The sequence below is a fragment of the Leopardus geoffroyi genome, chromosome C2 (genome assembly GCF_018350155.1).
Source record: "Leopardus geoffroyi isolate Oge1 chromosome C2, O.geoffroyi_Oge1_pat1.0, whole genome shotgun sequence".
In the NCBI taxonomy this organism is placed as follows: domain Eukaryota; kingdom Metazoa; phylum Chordata; class Mammalia; order Carnivora; family Felidae; genus Leopardus; species Leopardus geoffroyi.
In genome coordinates, this window is record NC_059333.1 from 82,682,906 (window position 1) to 82,700,716 (window position 17,811).

Sequence of the window (17,811 nt, forward strand, 5' to 3'; positions counted from 1 at the left end):
TCAGAAGGACTTAACAACCTTAAAAGGATTATGGGGCTATACCTGACCCATCCATTCTGCTTCCTTTAGTCACCAATATTCCTTATAATAAGATTTAAAATCTTATTTAGATTCTTGAAAAACATGAACTAAAATCACAGAGAAGTGTTAAATCATATTAAAATCATGTGAAAAGTGTTAATGCTACAGCAACTGTCAACCCTGCATGAGAGTACAGTGGGCCAAATAATTTGGAGGGAAAAAAAAATCTCCCTAGAAATTCTGGGGGAAAATTTTAATAAACATTCCTTACAATACATAGCTGAGTTCCTAAGAAAGTGAGGGCAATACTCAAGAGTCGAAAAGTGAAAAGGGAACTGAAAATCAAAGCCATAAGCCCAAAGTTGTCACAGAGACTGTCTTACACATTTGTTGGTCTCATCAAAAGCTTGGATTTTAATGCCAGAAAGATTTCTCTAAAAATTTTTAAAGAAAGATTACCAAAATTAAAGATTATATATAAAAACAATAATAAAAGTGATACATGTTGAATTGATAGCCTTACGTCTGTAAATTGTCATTTTTAGAACACTCCAACAGCATCAAAATATACAGTTTTCTTAAGTATATGGAACATTTACTAAGATAGATAATGTATTTTAGGCCATAAATCAAGTTTCAAATTTAAAAAGATTTAAGTCATACAAATTACGTTCTCTGACCACAATGGAATCAGAAATTAACAAAATAAAGACTGAAGAGATGACATCACTATAGATTCTCCAGATATAAAAAGGGTAATTAAAATGTCATGAGCAACTTTTACCCAGTAAGTCTGACAACTCAGATGAAATGGCCAAATCTCTTTAAAGATAGAAAATACCAAAAACAGAAGAAATACATAACCTCCTAAAAATCTCCATTTGTAGCTAAAAACCGTCCTACAAACTCTTTTTAAGTTTTTATTTAAATTCTAGTTAACATATAGTGTAATATTGGTTTCAGTCGAGTTGAGTGATTCATCACTTACATGTAACACCCAATGTTCATCCCAACAAGTGCCCTCCTTAATACCCATCATCCATTTAGCCTATCTCCGGCTCACCTCCCCTCCAGCAACCTTCAGTTTGTTCTCTATAGTTAAGAGTCTCTTATGGTTTGCCTCATTCTTTTCTTTTCCCTTTCCCTATGAAATGTTTTGTTTCTTAAATTGTACATATGAGTGAAATCATATGGTATTTATTTTTCTCTGACTTATGTCACTTACCATACAGTCTAGCTCTATCCACAGTGTTGTAAATGGCAAGATTTCATTCTTTTTGATGCCTGAGTAAGATTCTATTACACATACACAGACATACACGCACTTCCTTTTTATCCATTCATTAGTTGATGGACATTTGGGCTCCGTCCATAGTTTGACTATTGTTGATAATGCTGCTATAAATATGGGGTGCGTGTGCCCCTTCGAAATATTTTTGTATCCTTTGGATAATACGTAAGAGTGAACATAAACGTCCTTATAAAAAAAGTCATGTGGCTATACATCATAACCACATGACTTTCTCCCAGGTATGCCAGGTTGGTTTCAAAAACCAATCAACATAATTCACCATATTAACAAATAAAAAAAGAAAAACTATATGATCATCTCTACAAAGAAAAACAATTTGACAAAAGCCAACAACATTTATATTTCTTAGGATATTAAGAATAGAAATTCCTCAACCTGATAATGAGCATCTTTGAAAAACTACAGCTATCATCATATTTATAAATCAAAGACTGATGCTTTCCCACTAACACCAGGAACAAGACAAAGATGTCAATTTTCAAAATTTCTATTCAACATTAATACTGGAGGTAATACTGGAGCCAGTGTAATAAGGCAAGAAAGAGAAATAAAAGACTGCCAGATTGGAAAAGAATAAATAAATCTGTCTTTATTTGTGGACAACATGATTATCTTTGTAGAAAATCTGGTGGAATATACAAAAAAAAATATTAGAATAAACAAGTTTAGCAAGGTTGCAAGATGGAAGATCAAAGTACTAAAATCACTTGCATTTCTATATACTAGAAACAAGCTGAAACAGAAGTAAAAAAAAAAAAATACCATTAGCGTCAAAAAAAAAAAATATTATGCAACTACCAAAATGGAAAAAAAAGACATTCTTTGTGAACCAGTATAAAAAGATTTCCAAGATATATTAAGTAGGAAAACAATACAAAATCACAAGGAAAAAATTTGTGTTAAAGAAGGAAAAAAATACGAATGTGTGGGTGGTTACAACTGTGTACGTTTGCTTGTATTTATGTAAAGAAAATCTGGAAATCTACATGAAAATTAGTAACAATGGTGAGAGGCAGGTGGAATCTGGGCAGATGGCATCAAGGTGGCAGACTTTTCATTGTATCCATTTTTATACTTTGCAATTTAAAAAAATTTTTTTAAATATTTATTTTGAACCAGAAAAGAAAGAGTGAGTAGGGGAGGGGCAGAGAGAGAGCCCCAAGCAGGCTCCGCACTGTCAGTGCAGAGCCCAATGTGGGGTTTGATCTCATGAACTGTGGGATCATGACCTGAGGTGAGGTCAAGAGTCAGACACTTAACTGACTGAGCCACCCAGGCACCCTATACTTTCTGATTTTTAAATTATACAAATATATAACTAATACAAAAAATTGAATGACACAGGTAATACACCTATGTATAGTAGACCTCAACACTACAGAAATAACTGGCTAGAACATTAAGAGGACACAAATATGTATAAGTCATATTTATGTAAACTGTATTTATATAAAGCATCTACCGTAGACCAGGGCCATTGCTAGGTGTTAATGATACAGATTTAACAAAACAGACATATATTACGGTCTGGTACAAAGATTTTTTAAAAAGTAACAACGAAGGATGATGAAAGTTATGAGAAGGGAAATACGAAATGCCAGGGCATGAATGTTAGGAAGGAGGCCTAACTAACCTAAGTCTGCCTTCCTTGGAATGGGATGTTTAAGTGAATACCTGACAGACAGCAGTGACCAAGCCAACTACAGGGATGAATGCGCCATCCAGTGAGAGGGAACAGTAACTTGCAGGAGTCCAGACATAGGAGACAGCAGAGAACCTTGGGGATTGAGAGAGACAGTACGACCAGAGCATGGAAAAAGAAGGCTGGCAGTAGATGCGAAGGGGCATGTGCAAGATTCTGGACTTTATTCTAACATAACGGAAAACCACTGAAGGGGTTTAAAGCAGAGAAGATTAAAAATTTAAGAATTGGGGCAGTTTTACAAGTGGTTTAGAGTCTCAGAATACATGTGTAGATTTTAATTACTTCTTTGCAAGTCTCTACTATATGCCACTCGCCAACTTCCATTCCCTGCAGCACTTCTTAGTTCTCTTGGTCTAACCTCTTTCCAATTCCAAATTTCTGTTCACTCCCTTCTCTTTCTTTATCCAACGAACTTTGCAATGCCTTGAAAAGAGTACACATAGGAGACTCCCACTTCTAGGGAGGTGGACCAGACATATTTTTCCCTATCTCTCCTACTAATATAACTAAAATCCCTGGACAATATATACAACACAAACCTAAGACTCTGAAAGGTGGAAAAAGATGGCGGACCTACCAGGGATCTCAGGACCTGAGGAACAACACAATGGTGAGCTTTCCAGTTCCCTTTTATCATATATCCCAGACTTGGAAGTGAAGAAGACTGGCAAGGTGGAAATGCCCAGGCACACATATAGAAAAAGGCTCAATGAAAGCTACTCTCTCTAGCCAAAAAACCAGAAAAGAAAGAATCTAGCAGGAAAAAAAAAAAAACAAAAAACCAACAACCCTTGTAACAGTATCTGCTCTATTCTGGTCAAACACCACAGAAAAAAACTGTGCCCCCACACCCACTGTGATGCGTAGTTTTATGTATCAAGTTGGCTGGACCACAAGGTGCCTAAATATTTGGTCAAACATTATTCTGCTGTGTCTGATGTGTCATGTTTTTAAATGAGATTAACATATGAGTCAGATTCAGTAAAGCAGATTGCCCTCCCTAATGCAGAAGGAAACATCTGTTCTTCTTGGGTCTCAAGCCTGCCAGCTTTCAAGCTGCAACTACATCACTGGCTCTCCTGGTTCTGAGGCCTTCAGAGTTGGACTGGAATTACACATTAGCTCTCCCAGGGCTCCGACTTGCCAAATAAAGATACTGGGACTTCTCAGCCTCCCAAATCCAGTGAGCTAGCTCCTTATAATCTCTTTATTTATATATTTATAGTTATGTTTTATGGTTGAGGCAAAAATTGTAATACTGTGTGATGTGGTTCTATATACACATAAAGAGAGAAAGAGAGAGGGAGGGGGGGAGACATGTCTATACCCCCTAATGGTTCTGTCTCTCTGGAAAACCTTGACTAATATACTCACCCATGCCAGCCAAAGCTGTGTGGAAAACCTAGATTTCTACTCTCCACAGCACATAACAAGGTATCACAGTCCTCCCTCTGCTGAGCAGGGTGTTATCAGAGAAGTCTATGAAAGTCGGGACTTTCAGTTCTAAGAGTGCAGTAACAAACCCCTACTCCTCCCACATGGAGATTGCTACTGGAATTCATGTAATGAGGCCCAATGGAGTGGTGTCAGAGGAGACTTACAAAATAATTAGAATTTTCAGCAATGCCCAATCCAGCATGGTGAAGCTACTCTCACCATGTGTCAATGGAGGCCACATGGGGAGCAGTACTGAGACATTCCTATCCCTAACTAGTCAGTGAAGTACCAAAGAAGGCCTAGTAAGGGGCAGGAACCCCCATCTCTGTCCAGCAGTGAGGATGAGCACCCTCTATCAGGTATTAATGGAGGTTGAGTGGGGAACCTATACTTTTGCCCCCACCTAACAGTAAGAAGGTAGGATCCCTTCCCTTATCAGAGCAGTACCAGAAGAAAGCAGGTAAAACAGAAAGTTTAAATAAGATTTGGAGTCTCACAGTAAGATCTGGACATCCACAATGTCTAGATTTCAAAAGGAAATCATAAATCATACCAAGAACCAAAAAGATCTCAAACTGAATTAAAAAGCAGTAATCGGGGCGCCTGGGTGGCGCAGTCGGTTAAGCGTCCGACTTCAGCCAGGTCACGATCTCGCAGTCTGTGAGTTCGAGCCCCGCGTCAGGCTCTGGGCTGATGGCTCAGAGCCTGGAGCCTGTTTCCGATTCTGTGTCTCCCTCTCTCTCTGCCCCTCCCCCGTTCATGCTCTGTCTCTCTCTGTCCCAAAAATAAACGTTGAAAAAAAAAATTAAAAAAAAAAAAAAAAAAGCAGTAATCAATAGATGCCAACACTAAAATGACAGAGATGTCAGAATGATCTAACAATGATTTTTAAAACAGCCATGATAAAGTTGTCTCAATAAGTAACTGAAATCTTGAAACAAATGAAAATATACAAAGTTTCATCACAGAAATAGAAAGAGATATAAAGAATAACCAAATGAAAATTTTAGAACTGAAAAATACAGTAACTGAATGTTTAAAAAACTCTAAGGACTCAACAACAGAATAGATGGTTCAGAGGGAAAAAAAAAATGAATGAACAGGAAGAAAGGAACAAACAACAGAAATTTCCAATCTGAAGGAGAAAACAGGCTGAAAAAAAAAATGGGACACTCAGGGACTTGTGGGGCTAGAACAAAAGACCTAATGTATCATAAGAGTCTCGGGAGAAAAGATAGAAGGTAGAACTCAAAAAGTCCTCAAAGACATAATGGCCAAAAATATCCCAAATTTGGCAGAAGACATAAACACACAGATTTATGCAAATATTACAAATGTAAAGGAATCCACACCAAATACATTTTCAAACTTCTGAAAACTAAAGACCAAAAAAACCCCAGAAATCTTCAAAGTGGCAGGAAAGAAATGACACCTTAGCTATAGGGAAAAACAATTTGAATGACTGGGTTTCTCATCAGAAACCATGGAGGCCAAGGCAAGTGGCAGAGCCGTATTTTTCAAGTGCTGAAAGTAAGTAACTGTCAACCTGGAATACTAAATTCATTGGAATATCCTTGAAGAATGAAGGGGCAATCAAGGCATTCTATGATGAAAAGACTCTACTTCCAGCAAAACTACCCCCGAAGAATGGATGATGAAGGTTTTCTAATCAGAAAGGAAACAAAAGAATAGACACCCTGGAACACTGAAAGAAGATGATAAGCAAAAATAAAGGGTAAAAGTTAATAGGCTTTCCTTGTCTTAAGTTTTCTTAGGTTTTATGGTTGAAGTAAAATTACAGTACTGTGTGATGTGGTTCTAAATGAAGATTAGGAAGGGAATACAACTCAGAAATAAAAAGCAGCAAACTACTGACAAATGCAACAACCTAGATGAATCATCAGGGAATTATGCTGAGGTAAAAAAAAAAAAAAAAAAGGCCAATCCCCAAAGCCTACATACTATATAACTCCATTTACATGACATTCCTGAAATGACAAAATCATAGAAATGGGAATAATTAATGGTTGGCAGGGCCTAAAGAGGGGATAAGGATGGGAGGAAAGAAGGTGTGGCTATAAAAGGGCAAAATGAGGGATTCTTGTGGTGATGGAAATGTTCTGTATCTTCACTGTATTGGTCAAAATCCTGGTTATACAGTTGTAATACAGTTTTACAAGATGTTCCCGCTGGAGAAAACGGAGTTGAAGGTACTTGGGATCTCTTTGTATTTCTTACAATTGAATGTAAATTTACAATTATCCCAAAACAAACAAAACTAATTAAAAGAAAAAAGAAAGAGGATACACATAGTTCTCATGCCTGCCCCTAGCTGTTCTCAACTCACTTAAATAGAGCTAAATCACTCAAGGTAATGCTTTCAATCTAGCTTCCTAAAGAAACCAGGTCCTTATCAATTTTGAACATTTGTAACTATAAACAAGATAAAATACTACTTAAAGCCAAATCTGTTTCCATATATTAAACCTTCCTTTCCAGAATCTAATTATGGAGAGACAAGGCAGGTTGTCCAGTGTATTATCCCTGGTGGCAATCTCCTAGACACCTGAAAATAAGTTAGGTGGGACCAGTAAGATCTCTACCTCCCAACTGCAAGGACTAAGCGCAGACTCAACTTTGCACAGGATCTGTAGGCAAAACTGGGCAGAGGACATTCCAGGACTAGTCTACAATCACCTTAAGCAGTTGCTGCCCAAGATGATCACCCCGCTTAACCCATTTAGAAGGCTGCTCTCACAAGAGCCCTAAACGAAAGGAGAGCGGAAAAGGACAGGTCCCTCTCTTGAAGCAAAACCTTCAGACCATCCAGCCAGACCTGGTCTGGAGAGACACATGCCTCTCCACAGGATATTGAGAGATCAAGGGCCTACATGCAAACTTCTGATCCTTCTGCCATTAAGTACAGCCTGTGCTATGCGCTGCTTAAGGCTATGTGCCTGAAGTCTTTCAGTGCAAACACCGTGAGCCAATACCTGCTTTAAGAATACTCCTCTTAGTCTCAAAAACTTGCAGAATGCCTCTAAAAAAAAAGTCTGAATTTTTAGTCTCCAAAATAAAAATCAAAAAAAGAAAAAGCAATTATTTCTCTAATCTCTTCTTCAATGCACAGTCCTATCAACTGGCCTAGGTGAACTGCTTCTCTTGTTAGATATTTGTATATATTTAAAATTAAAGAAGCAATATAGATATGTGAATAAAACACTGAACTGACAGAAAATCCATATTTAAGCCTGTCAATTGTTTGAATGAGTGAACAGATCATTTTATTGCACTGTGACTATCTTACCATCTGCCAACTGAAGATATAATCTCTGGCTTTCCCTCTTTCATAAGGATGATGTGAGAAGAAATGAGCAGACACATTCCTTTGCTTTTTGGAACAACAGCATTAATTCTCATAATTTATATTCTAGAAGTCAATCAGGCAATGAAAACTGCATTATTTGAAAATGATTCAAAATTTTAACAAACCCTACAATGAATACATACATATTCATATATATGTATACATACATATATGTATATATGTGTATATATGTATATGTATGCACACACATACACACACACACCAAAGTACATAAACATTCCTATACCCAGATCAATAGATCTTTCTCTGTGGGCTATCAAAACTAGGCAGCTGTATTCCTGTATTAGTACACAGACACCATGAGTAGCTATGTAGATATAGGTATTCTCTGTATGTGTATGTGTATATTTGTACTTTTCCTTTTTTTTCCTCACAGGTATGACAAAAAAAATAATCTAGGAAAGACTTGACTCCCCAGAACCAACATTCTAATCAAGCCTCAGGAATAAGGTGAGGTACTAGACACCAATACTTATTATTCACATCATCTCAGGGAAACATGAATTAGACAAAGAAGGCTCCTATTGCTTCACTCTATGTTTAGCTTTTAGAGTCTGTCCACTATTTGGCATGAACTCCTAATACAAAAACATATGGCAACAGCTGCTATAACAATGGCCTTGAATGATCTGCAGCTCACGGAGGTGGAAATGAAGCAGAAAGGAGAGTGTGAGAACAATTAATGTAAGGCTTTACTTTTAAGAGCTTTTAAAATTATATTATTTTTCAAATTATTTTAGCTTGATTTATATTATTAAAATTCCCCATGTTTATTTATTTATACCTCTACCTATTACATAAACAAACATGACTATAATAAGATAAAATATTCCAAAATACATGAAACTGCTTCCATAGTTAACTGACCAGCTTCTGAGTTTAGAACAGTTAGTAGAGAATTCTGATAGGAGAAAAGACAACAGGACAGTTTCAAGAAGTCGTTCACTGTTGAATGCTATGGAGGACCAATAAGATGAAGAATAAAATGGTCCACAATCATTCAAATACGATTACCGTGATCATACTAAAATGAATTCATTTTGTATTTTTTTATACATTTCAATATCTTCCTAAAATTTATATATTACTTAGTCCTCTCTGTTTCAAAGTGAGCCAGTTAACAACATATTGGTCTGAGATTATCAAAGAATGAAGTGTGCATGAAACCTAAGCAGACTGTAGGCTCAAAGCTCCTTGTGCCAGACAGCCTGGGTGCCTACTGTGATTCTGTTTATTGGTTGTATGACATAAGGCAAGTTATTCAACCCTCTGTGTGTCTGTGTACACATGCAAACATTTGTAAAATGGAGATAAATAATAACTACTCCTCAAGTATATTATGAAGATTAAATAAGATACTTGCCAGGCACACAGCACATAATAATATTTGTCATGATTATGAACATCTGTGTGATTGTACTAAGTTCTATTCTCAGTTCAAACCTTCCAGAGTTAGATTTAAACATATGCCCAAGGGGCACCTGGCTGGCTCAGTTGGTAGAGTATGGGACACCTGACCTCAGGGTCATGAGTTCAAGCCCCATGATGGGCATGGAGACTACTTAAAAACAAACCAAAAAAACTACATATGCCCAAGACAAGCACTATATACAATACAAACACATATTTTTAAAAAAAAATCCATCAAGAAATATTTCTCAAATTGAAGGGCACTAAACCAGATGCTGGGAAAACAGTGGTGGCTCCAATTCATTTTAATCCAACTAGTTACTATACAAATATAGTTAAAGGTTCAAATATTTTCCCAGATAAATAAAAGCCACAGCCTATCAAAAAGTTACTATGAGATCCAAAAGTTACTTTCTATAGTTAAGAAAGGATAAAATATTGATTGATCTTTGGAGAAAAGCAAAAATATTGAATGGTATTATAATATATCCTGACTCTAAGGAAAAGGTGAGGCTCTTCATCAAAGGTAAAAATTAAAATTGAGGCAGCAAGCATGAGTGCCACCTGCTGGTAAAATATAAATTCTCAGTATTTTGACTGAAATAGAAACCAGTTGTACTAGAAATTTCAACTCACTAGATTAGAGGTCATCTGTTTCCAACAATCATTTCTTCACACTGATACAGAATATCAGCTCTTCCTGCCTGACAAAGAAAGTCTTTAGTCAGCTGGTCTTCCTCCATTTCAATAAATTCAACAGTAGGAGGCACATAAATCCAAGAGCATTTTTACATTATCCCTGGGTAATTTTAGACTGAAATACACATCCTAATTTCCACCCACTTATACTAGCCCTCCTTTTGCTGCAATACAGTAAACCCCTATTTCACAGCCCGTCATCAACTGAAGGCAGACATGTTTCCACTTACTTACTCCTCAGATTAAACAACCCCACTATATTTTTTTCAGTCATTTTTTAAATCTCCCACCATCCTGGTTGTGGATGTAGCTTAATCTGTCAGTAGTCCATAAATACCTCAGAGCTTTTATTTCCAACCAATAGCCCAATGGAACTATTCCCTACCTTTATCTTGGGCCTTAACACACTATTAACTCATGCTAAGTTTGTGGTCAACTGAAATCTTATCCAGCTAGATCTTCCCAAACCAGTATTCATGTACTTAAATTATTTGGATCTAATGCAGTCTTGATGTTCATCCTTGTTGAATTTTATCTCATGACAATTTGGTTCCATTTTGTCAAGATCATTTTGAACTCAGACTCCTGGTGCCACCCACCTATATTTGACAAGTCACTCACTAAATCGTCACCCCAAATCAATTATAAAAAATTGCACAAGGGGGCACCTGGGTGGCTCGGTCGGTTAAGCGTCCGACTTCGGCTCAGGTCATGATCTCACGGTCTGTGAGTTCGAGCCCCGCGTCGGGCTCTGTGCTGACAACTCAGAGCCTGGAGCCTGTTTCAGATTCTGTGTCTCCCTCTCTCTCTGCCCCTCCCCTGTTCATGCTCTGTCTCTCTCTGTCTCAAAAATAAATAAACGTTAAAAAAAAAAAAAAACTTAAACAAAAATTGCACAGGAAAGAGCCCTAACATGTAATTAATACCAAGCCACCAAAGAATACTCTTTGGGTAGGGATGTTTATCTAGCTACAAATCTACTTACTATTTACTTATCTATTTACTACTCATCAATCTATTTCTGCCATTAGGATAATGGAAAATTTAGACAAACGCTTTAATGAAATCAAGACATTATGTAATAAGCATTCCATGGATATGCTGTCCTCAAATTCCTTTCAAAACGGCAATTTATGAGTTTAACGTGGTCAATTTCAAGCAAGCTCACAGAAAACATTCATACACCACACTGGAACTATCAGTGGATAATTTCTTAAGTCCACTCTTCCTTTAAAAAAAACTCTAACAGCCAACTTATTTAATTATTTCATGATTAACTAATTAAGATCAAACACTTAAAATGGCAGATTCATAGCCAACCATACATGGATTTCACTCATCCTAATGGGCTGAAGATCATCTTTTTCAGAAGAAAATTGTCCTCCTGAGTGAAATAAATTGTGTCTCCTCTGCTGAGGCATCCATGCTTAATTGAATATGCTTTATTTAAAAAAAAAAAAACGATACAAAGTTACTTAAAAATTATGAATAGTGACACAGACTGTTCAAACAGTATCCTGGGTTATAATTCTACTGAGTTTTGAGTTTTAAACAATCATTATGCAACGAACTATATATCACATATGCTGGGCTTCAGCTTTTTAATATATTTTTAACTAGATTTTTCCACTTTAAAGACCATTCTCTTTGCCCATGAAAATGGGAGTTGGGGCGCCTGGGTGGCGCAGTCGGTTAAGTGTCCGACTTCAGCCAGGTCGCAATCTCGCGGTCCGTGAGTTTGAGCCCCGCGTCAGGCTCTGGGCTGATGGCTCGGAGCCTGGAGCCTGTTTCCGATTCTGTGTCTCCCTCTCTCTCTGCCCCTCCCCCGTTCATGCTCTCTCTCTGTCCCAAAAATAAATAAACGTTGAAAAAAAAAAAAAAAAAGAAAATGGGAGCAAAATAAGAAGTGTGCTTCTTCAGTACAGTATAGCAATCCAGATGTGGACCCTGAAGCCCAACTTCCTGAATTCTAATCTCAGTTCTATCATTTATGAACTGTGTAACCTGGAACAGGTTACTTAACCTCTCTGTGCCTCAGTCTCATCTATACATATGAATAATAACAGGACTCATCTTACACAGTTATGAAAGAATTAAATGAGTTAATATATGTAAAGCATTATTAACAGTGCCTGCCACACAGTAAGCATTAAATGGCTTAGATGTCTGCTGTCATTCTCATCCTTGATCATCTGTTAACATCACCCCTTTCTCACCGATCTTTTCCTTGCACTTGTTCTGAAAATAACCATACAGAACACTAGTTAGGTTAAGAGCTGGGCTTTGAAGTCACAAAGGCCTGGATTGGAGTACAGACCCCAACACTTACCAGCAATGTTACCTTGGAAAATCACCTAATTTCTCCCAACCTAACTTTCCTCATCTATGCATTGGGATTAAAAACAGTATCTATCTCCACGGGGTTGTTGTGAGAATTAAATAAAAATTAAATACAAAAAACTTTACACAGTGCTTGGCATGTAGAATATACTCAGTGAATCTTGGTCACAATCCCTTATTTTGTAACCCTTAGCATGTTAGTAGGCACAATCCAGGTACTATTTTCCTTTCTGACAGTCTTACAGGTTCATGCTGCTTTTTACATAGATCTTTGATTATCTGCCTCTCTCCATCTTTTGTAGCTGTTCTGTGCTTTGTAGACAGATACTTCTCTCAATATTCGTCCCCATTACCATTCTCTTTGAATTTTTGTGGTTACTATGTCAAAATTTAAGAATTTCCTGTTCTTTGTGAATCCATTTGTATTTTGAGGCCTATAACCATGAGACTGTGCCCATAGTTTTCTTCTGAAACATGTACTTTCTCACAGGATTCAAGCTGAGCTTATTTTGCAACATTATTACAATCTTTAAAATAAAGTGGTATTTTTTTCCCTTGGGAGTCTATCTACTCTCTTCCCCCGATTACTGGTAAAAAGTAAATCCAGAATAATGGTTCACCACTGTTTCCTTCAGCTTCTATAAGACTAAATCATTAATAAATCAAAAAATTTTAGGAGATATTCTTTTAGCAGAATGAAACTTCCAACATATATCTAGAAGTTGAACAACACATTACTACTACAGTTTGTTTCTCTGTAAATTTTATAAACTGCATTAGAAGCAATCATCTATAGGGGCGCCTGGGTGGCTCAGTGGTTTCAGCATCCGCCTCTTGATTTCAGCTCAGGTCATGATCTCATGGTTTGTGAGATCAACCCCCGTGTTGGGCTCTGCGCAGAAAGCACGGAGCCTGCCTGGGATTCTCTCTCTCTGCCCCTCCCTCACTCAGGCTCTTGAAATTAAAAAAAAAAAGAAAGAAAAAGAAAAGAAACAATCCTCTATAGTCCCTGTCATGCCAAGATTCTTTCATATTTCTCCACCAGAACATCACTTTTTTTCCTTTCTTTTATAGCTCTCTGCCATATCCTTCCCCAGCACTGTGGTTTCTCTATCACACATACACACACCCCTCATTAGCCCCTCCCAGTGTTCCCTATGGTTTTTTCTTTTTTTTTCAACAAGGTGTACCTTTCAATAGCCAGAGTTCTTTCATAAGTACCATCTCATCACTTCAAGGTAATAGACATCCCCTCGTTAAAATACTGTATTCTATTTACACTGCAATGGTATACAAAATTTATATACAAGATATTGCTGCCAAACAGTATTGTCCCCATGTGCTTTCTTTCTGCCGTATGCCTTCCTCTTAAGTTATCTTTTTCCGTAATTTTATAGGGGCTCATTTCTCTATTTTATTGATAAATGTAATGAGCTTGCAGTCAAATAGTAATAAAAGTTACCCTGCCAGAAGCCCACTACTATGACATTAAAGAGTACAGCTCAGGAAACCAAATCCTTCTCTCATACCTTCCATCTCTAGCCTTGTCTTCCAAAGTTACCAGCATCAAATGGAGACATGGAAATAGATAAGCTGTGCCTGCTCTTTAGAACTTCAAAACCCTTAGATGTCTTTTAAATGTTTCCATTAATGTAAACAAGAAAAATAAGCTTGACTGGAGTGCAAACTTTAAGACAGCGAGGACCATGTCTATTTTACACACTGAATGTCCAGTGCCTAGTACATGTAAGACCAGGAGGTGCACACTTTGGCCCATGGACCAAGTCCTGCCCACAGCCTGTTTCTGAACGGCTCATAGCTAAGAATGGTTTTTACATTTTTTAAGCGTTGTTTAAAAGAAAGAAGAAAGAAAGAAAACAAAGAGGAACATATGACACAGACCATAGGCTCCCCACAAAGCCTAAATTTGCCCATCATGGCCCTTCTTAGAAAATGTTCGCTGACTCCTGTATTAGACCCTCCAATATGTATTACAAGTGAAGGCAGGGAAGGGAGAGGTGAGGGAGCTCTAAAAAATGGAGAAGGACAAACAGAAATTTGCAATAAATATAACTGGTGATCACTACAAACAGTAAAACTCGCATAACAAAAATTGTACATGTCTTTAAACTGTTCCTTGACTTCCATTTTCAATGAGTTCCAGAAGAAACTAAAGATCTTTCACCTGCATGTTTTAGAGATCTTTTTGTTTTGTTTTGTTTTGTTTTTTTAGGTAACCAAGTTGTTGTTGAATCACAGGTGCTCCTAGGAGAACTAAATTTAAACCTTGGTGGTACACCTCTTCTCCAACTAGCCTAGTTAACATAAATGTTAGTCATCAGCCAGGTGTCAGCCACTGGGAGGTGTCAGTTCATAGGTATATACCTATAGGTATATATGAGGTATATACCCTCATGTACACATCCTTGCCATCCACACGGTACTAGAGCTAAGCATCAACACTCCACATTTTACCATCTATCCCCATGTTACCTATTACTTCAAAATTTCATTATTTAGAATGCTCCAAAAGCCCTGCAATAAAGTTTTGAATGCTGAAAATGTTTAACCAAAACATGAAAGCCCTATTCTCAAGTAATATAAAAGAGCAGTATTAGACCTATTCATAGCAATGTCTATTAGAAGCACATGCAAAGGTGTACCTGAAAATGCTGCTCCATCACTTGGATTTTTCCCTGGTCTGGACACTTTTTCAGAGCTCGATCTGCATAATGGAATAGGATTTCTACCATCTGTAAGGAAAACAGCCTTGTATAGAAAATCAAAATCTCTCTAAAATTTTTCAATACTTAATATACGTAGGTCCTCCTAAATAATACAGAATTGAGTTTTATTAAAGATATAACTTTAAAAAAAATTTTTTAATGTTTTTATTTATTTTTGAGATAGATAGAGCACGAGCAGGGGAGGGGCAGAGAGAGAGGGAGACGCAGAATCTGAAGCGGGCTCCAGGCTCTGAGCTGTCAGCACAGAGCCCGACGCAGGGCTCGAACTCATGGACTGTGAGATCATGACCTGAGCTGAAGTCGGACACCCCAACCGACTGAACCACCCAGGCACCCCAAAGATATAACAAAATTAATATATATATAAATATATATATATATATATATGTTTATACATATATGTATAAATGTATATGTATAAACATATAATTACAAGTTTTATATATATATATATATAATTTAAAAAATTCAGTGGCAGTTTTTAAGAGTCTCTTAGGCTTTGGCTCTCTCCCACTCTAAACTCTTTTTTTTTGGGGGCGCCTGGGTGGCACAGTCGGTTGAGCATCCGACTTCAGCCAGGTCACGATCTCGCGGTCCGGGAGTTTGAGCCCTGCATCAGGCTCTGGGCTGATGGCTCAGAGGCTGGAGCCTGTTTCCAATTCTGTGTCTCCCTCTCTCTCTGCCCCTCCCCTATTCATGCTCTGTCTCTCTCTGTCCCAAAAATAAATAAAAACGTTGAAAAAAAATTAAAAAAAAAAATAAAAAGTAAAAAAAAAAACTCTTTTTTTTTTTTTTCCCCTTCCCCTCCCCCATGGGTTTCTGTTAAGTTTCTCAGGATCCACATAAGAGTGAAAACATACGGTATCTGTCTTTCTCTGTATGGCTTATTTCACTTAGCATCACACTCTCCAGTTCCATCCACGTTGCTACAAAGGGCCATATTTCATTCTTTCTCATTGCCACGTAGTATTCCATTGTGTATATAAACCACAATTTCTTTATCCATTCATCAGTTGATGGCCATTTAGGCTCTTTCCATAATTTGGCTACTGTTGAGAGTGCTGCTATAAACATTGGGGTACAAGTGCCCCTATGCATCAGTACTCCTGTATCCCTTGGGTAAATTCCTAGCAGTGCTATTGCTGGGTCATGGGGTAGGTCTATTTTTAATTTTTTGAGGAACCTCCACACTGTTTTCCAGAGTGGCTGCACCAATTTGCATTCATTTGACAATAAATTTCATATATTGGAAAAAAAAAATTCAGTGGCTTTATTTCCCAATATTTTTAACCTCAGACTAATTTCTTGCAGCCTCAGGGCTAGTACTGATTTGCTAATCTCCAGGTTCTAGACTCAGTAGTACCTCTGTTGCTCAGGAAATGAAAAATCGAAGTTAAGGTCTTCAGAAAGCTCTGCTGTAGGTCTTTGCCTCGAGAACACAGACAGAACATAAATTCCTAAAGTATTTTAGCTAATACTGAGACAATTAATCATTCATGAGTCTGAAGAGTGACCAATTTCTATTCATGTTTTCTATATGCTTACACTTATTTTGGAATGTAATTTTTACCAATGCACTTGCACAATAAAAACAGAGAAGAATGACTATAATAAATGAATTTAAATTCAACCAGGTCTAGATTAGGAAAACAAAGTCAATATTAAATATTGGCATTAATCATATTAATGCTAATTAATAATAATAAAATCAGCCATCTCTGTTACCTCAGGCAACACAAAGACTTGCATGTGTAGTATTTCTCATAATTACTTATCTATTCATAAAAACTAACAATTGTCAACTTTCTATGGGCTATATATAATCAGACTCATAAATAATCCAGATCCCTGAGTTTTTCCGTCTTCCTTTCTGCTGTCCTTTGGCTCTTTTTTTTGGTTTTGTTTTGTTTTGTTTTACAATTTTATCATCGTCATAAGGGAGTGAGCAAGGGAAAAAAAGAAAGGTGATAAGAAGAAAGTTTAAAAGAATTCAAGATGACACCAGGGAATTATACACTTGTTTTTTTACACACTCTCTCCTTGACTGTAGCCATTTACCTAATCGTGCCCCAAAATTATTAGCTGATACCAAAGGCAAATCTGTACTGTACCCTAGTAAAGCCCCTACTAAAATACTCACCCGATCTGCAACAACAGCCTTTCGCTTACTGGCATCCCCTGATAATCCTGCAGAGAAGTAAAATTCAGCATAAAAACAAAATCCATAATGTGCTAACAAAAGACATAATTATAACAATCCTTAGATATCAAAGTATTGGCTAATATGCCATAGTAAGAGCATCTCACATCTATTGGATCAGATAACCTATCAACGTACTTTCTTTTTATTCCAACTACAAATTCTCCTTATGAAATTAAAGAATTTTAAAAGCAATATTTAAAATTCTATGTCCTGTATTTGTCATTAACCTTTTTCACTGGAAGTCTGTAAGGTTTGATGACATCTTGTTTAGAAAATATTTGAACGCTATGCTAAAAAATGTCCTATGAGTGATTAGTATTCATTTTCTCTACTCCAGAAAAACAATGTCTACAACACTGGTATTCTGTCAACTTACCCACTACTGCTTTTGCTTTTCCTTCATGGAAAGACCATGCAAGAGCCAAGGCTTCTGTAAGACAATCTTGTTTCAGAAGATGATCCACTCTCTAAAATGAGTAAATGAGAGAAACTAAACCCCTTTGTCTGACCAACTACTAGGTAGAATTCCTATTCTACCTAATACCTTTT

The 17,811-nt window shown here is 37.0% G+C and overlaps 1 protein-coding gene across 11 annotated transcripts in view; it reads right to left on the reverse strand.

The window, feature by feature from the left end:
* VPS8 (VPS8 subunit of CORVET complex) overlaps positions 1-17,811 on the reverse strand; it is a 250,706-nt gene that overhangs the window by 172,176 nt on the left and 60,719 nt on the right. For all 11 annotated transcript variants that reach the window (XR_006718470.1, XR_006718471.1, XR_006718469.1 and 8 more), the window contains 3 exons: positions 17,639-17,729; positions 17,200-17,246; positions 14,976-15,065 (listed from right to left, as the gene is read on the reverse strand). Coding sequence is in view for 8 of the 11 variants with exons in the window: in XM_045502714.1 (XP_045358670.1) it covers positions 14,976-15,065; positions 17,200-17,246; positions 17,639-17,729 (228 nt within the window). In the remaining 3 variants the exon portion in view is untranslated. The remainder of the gene's footprint in view (positions 1-14,975; positions 15,066-17,199; positions 17,247-17,638; positions 17,730-17,811) is intronic.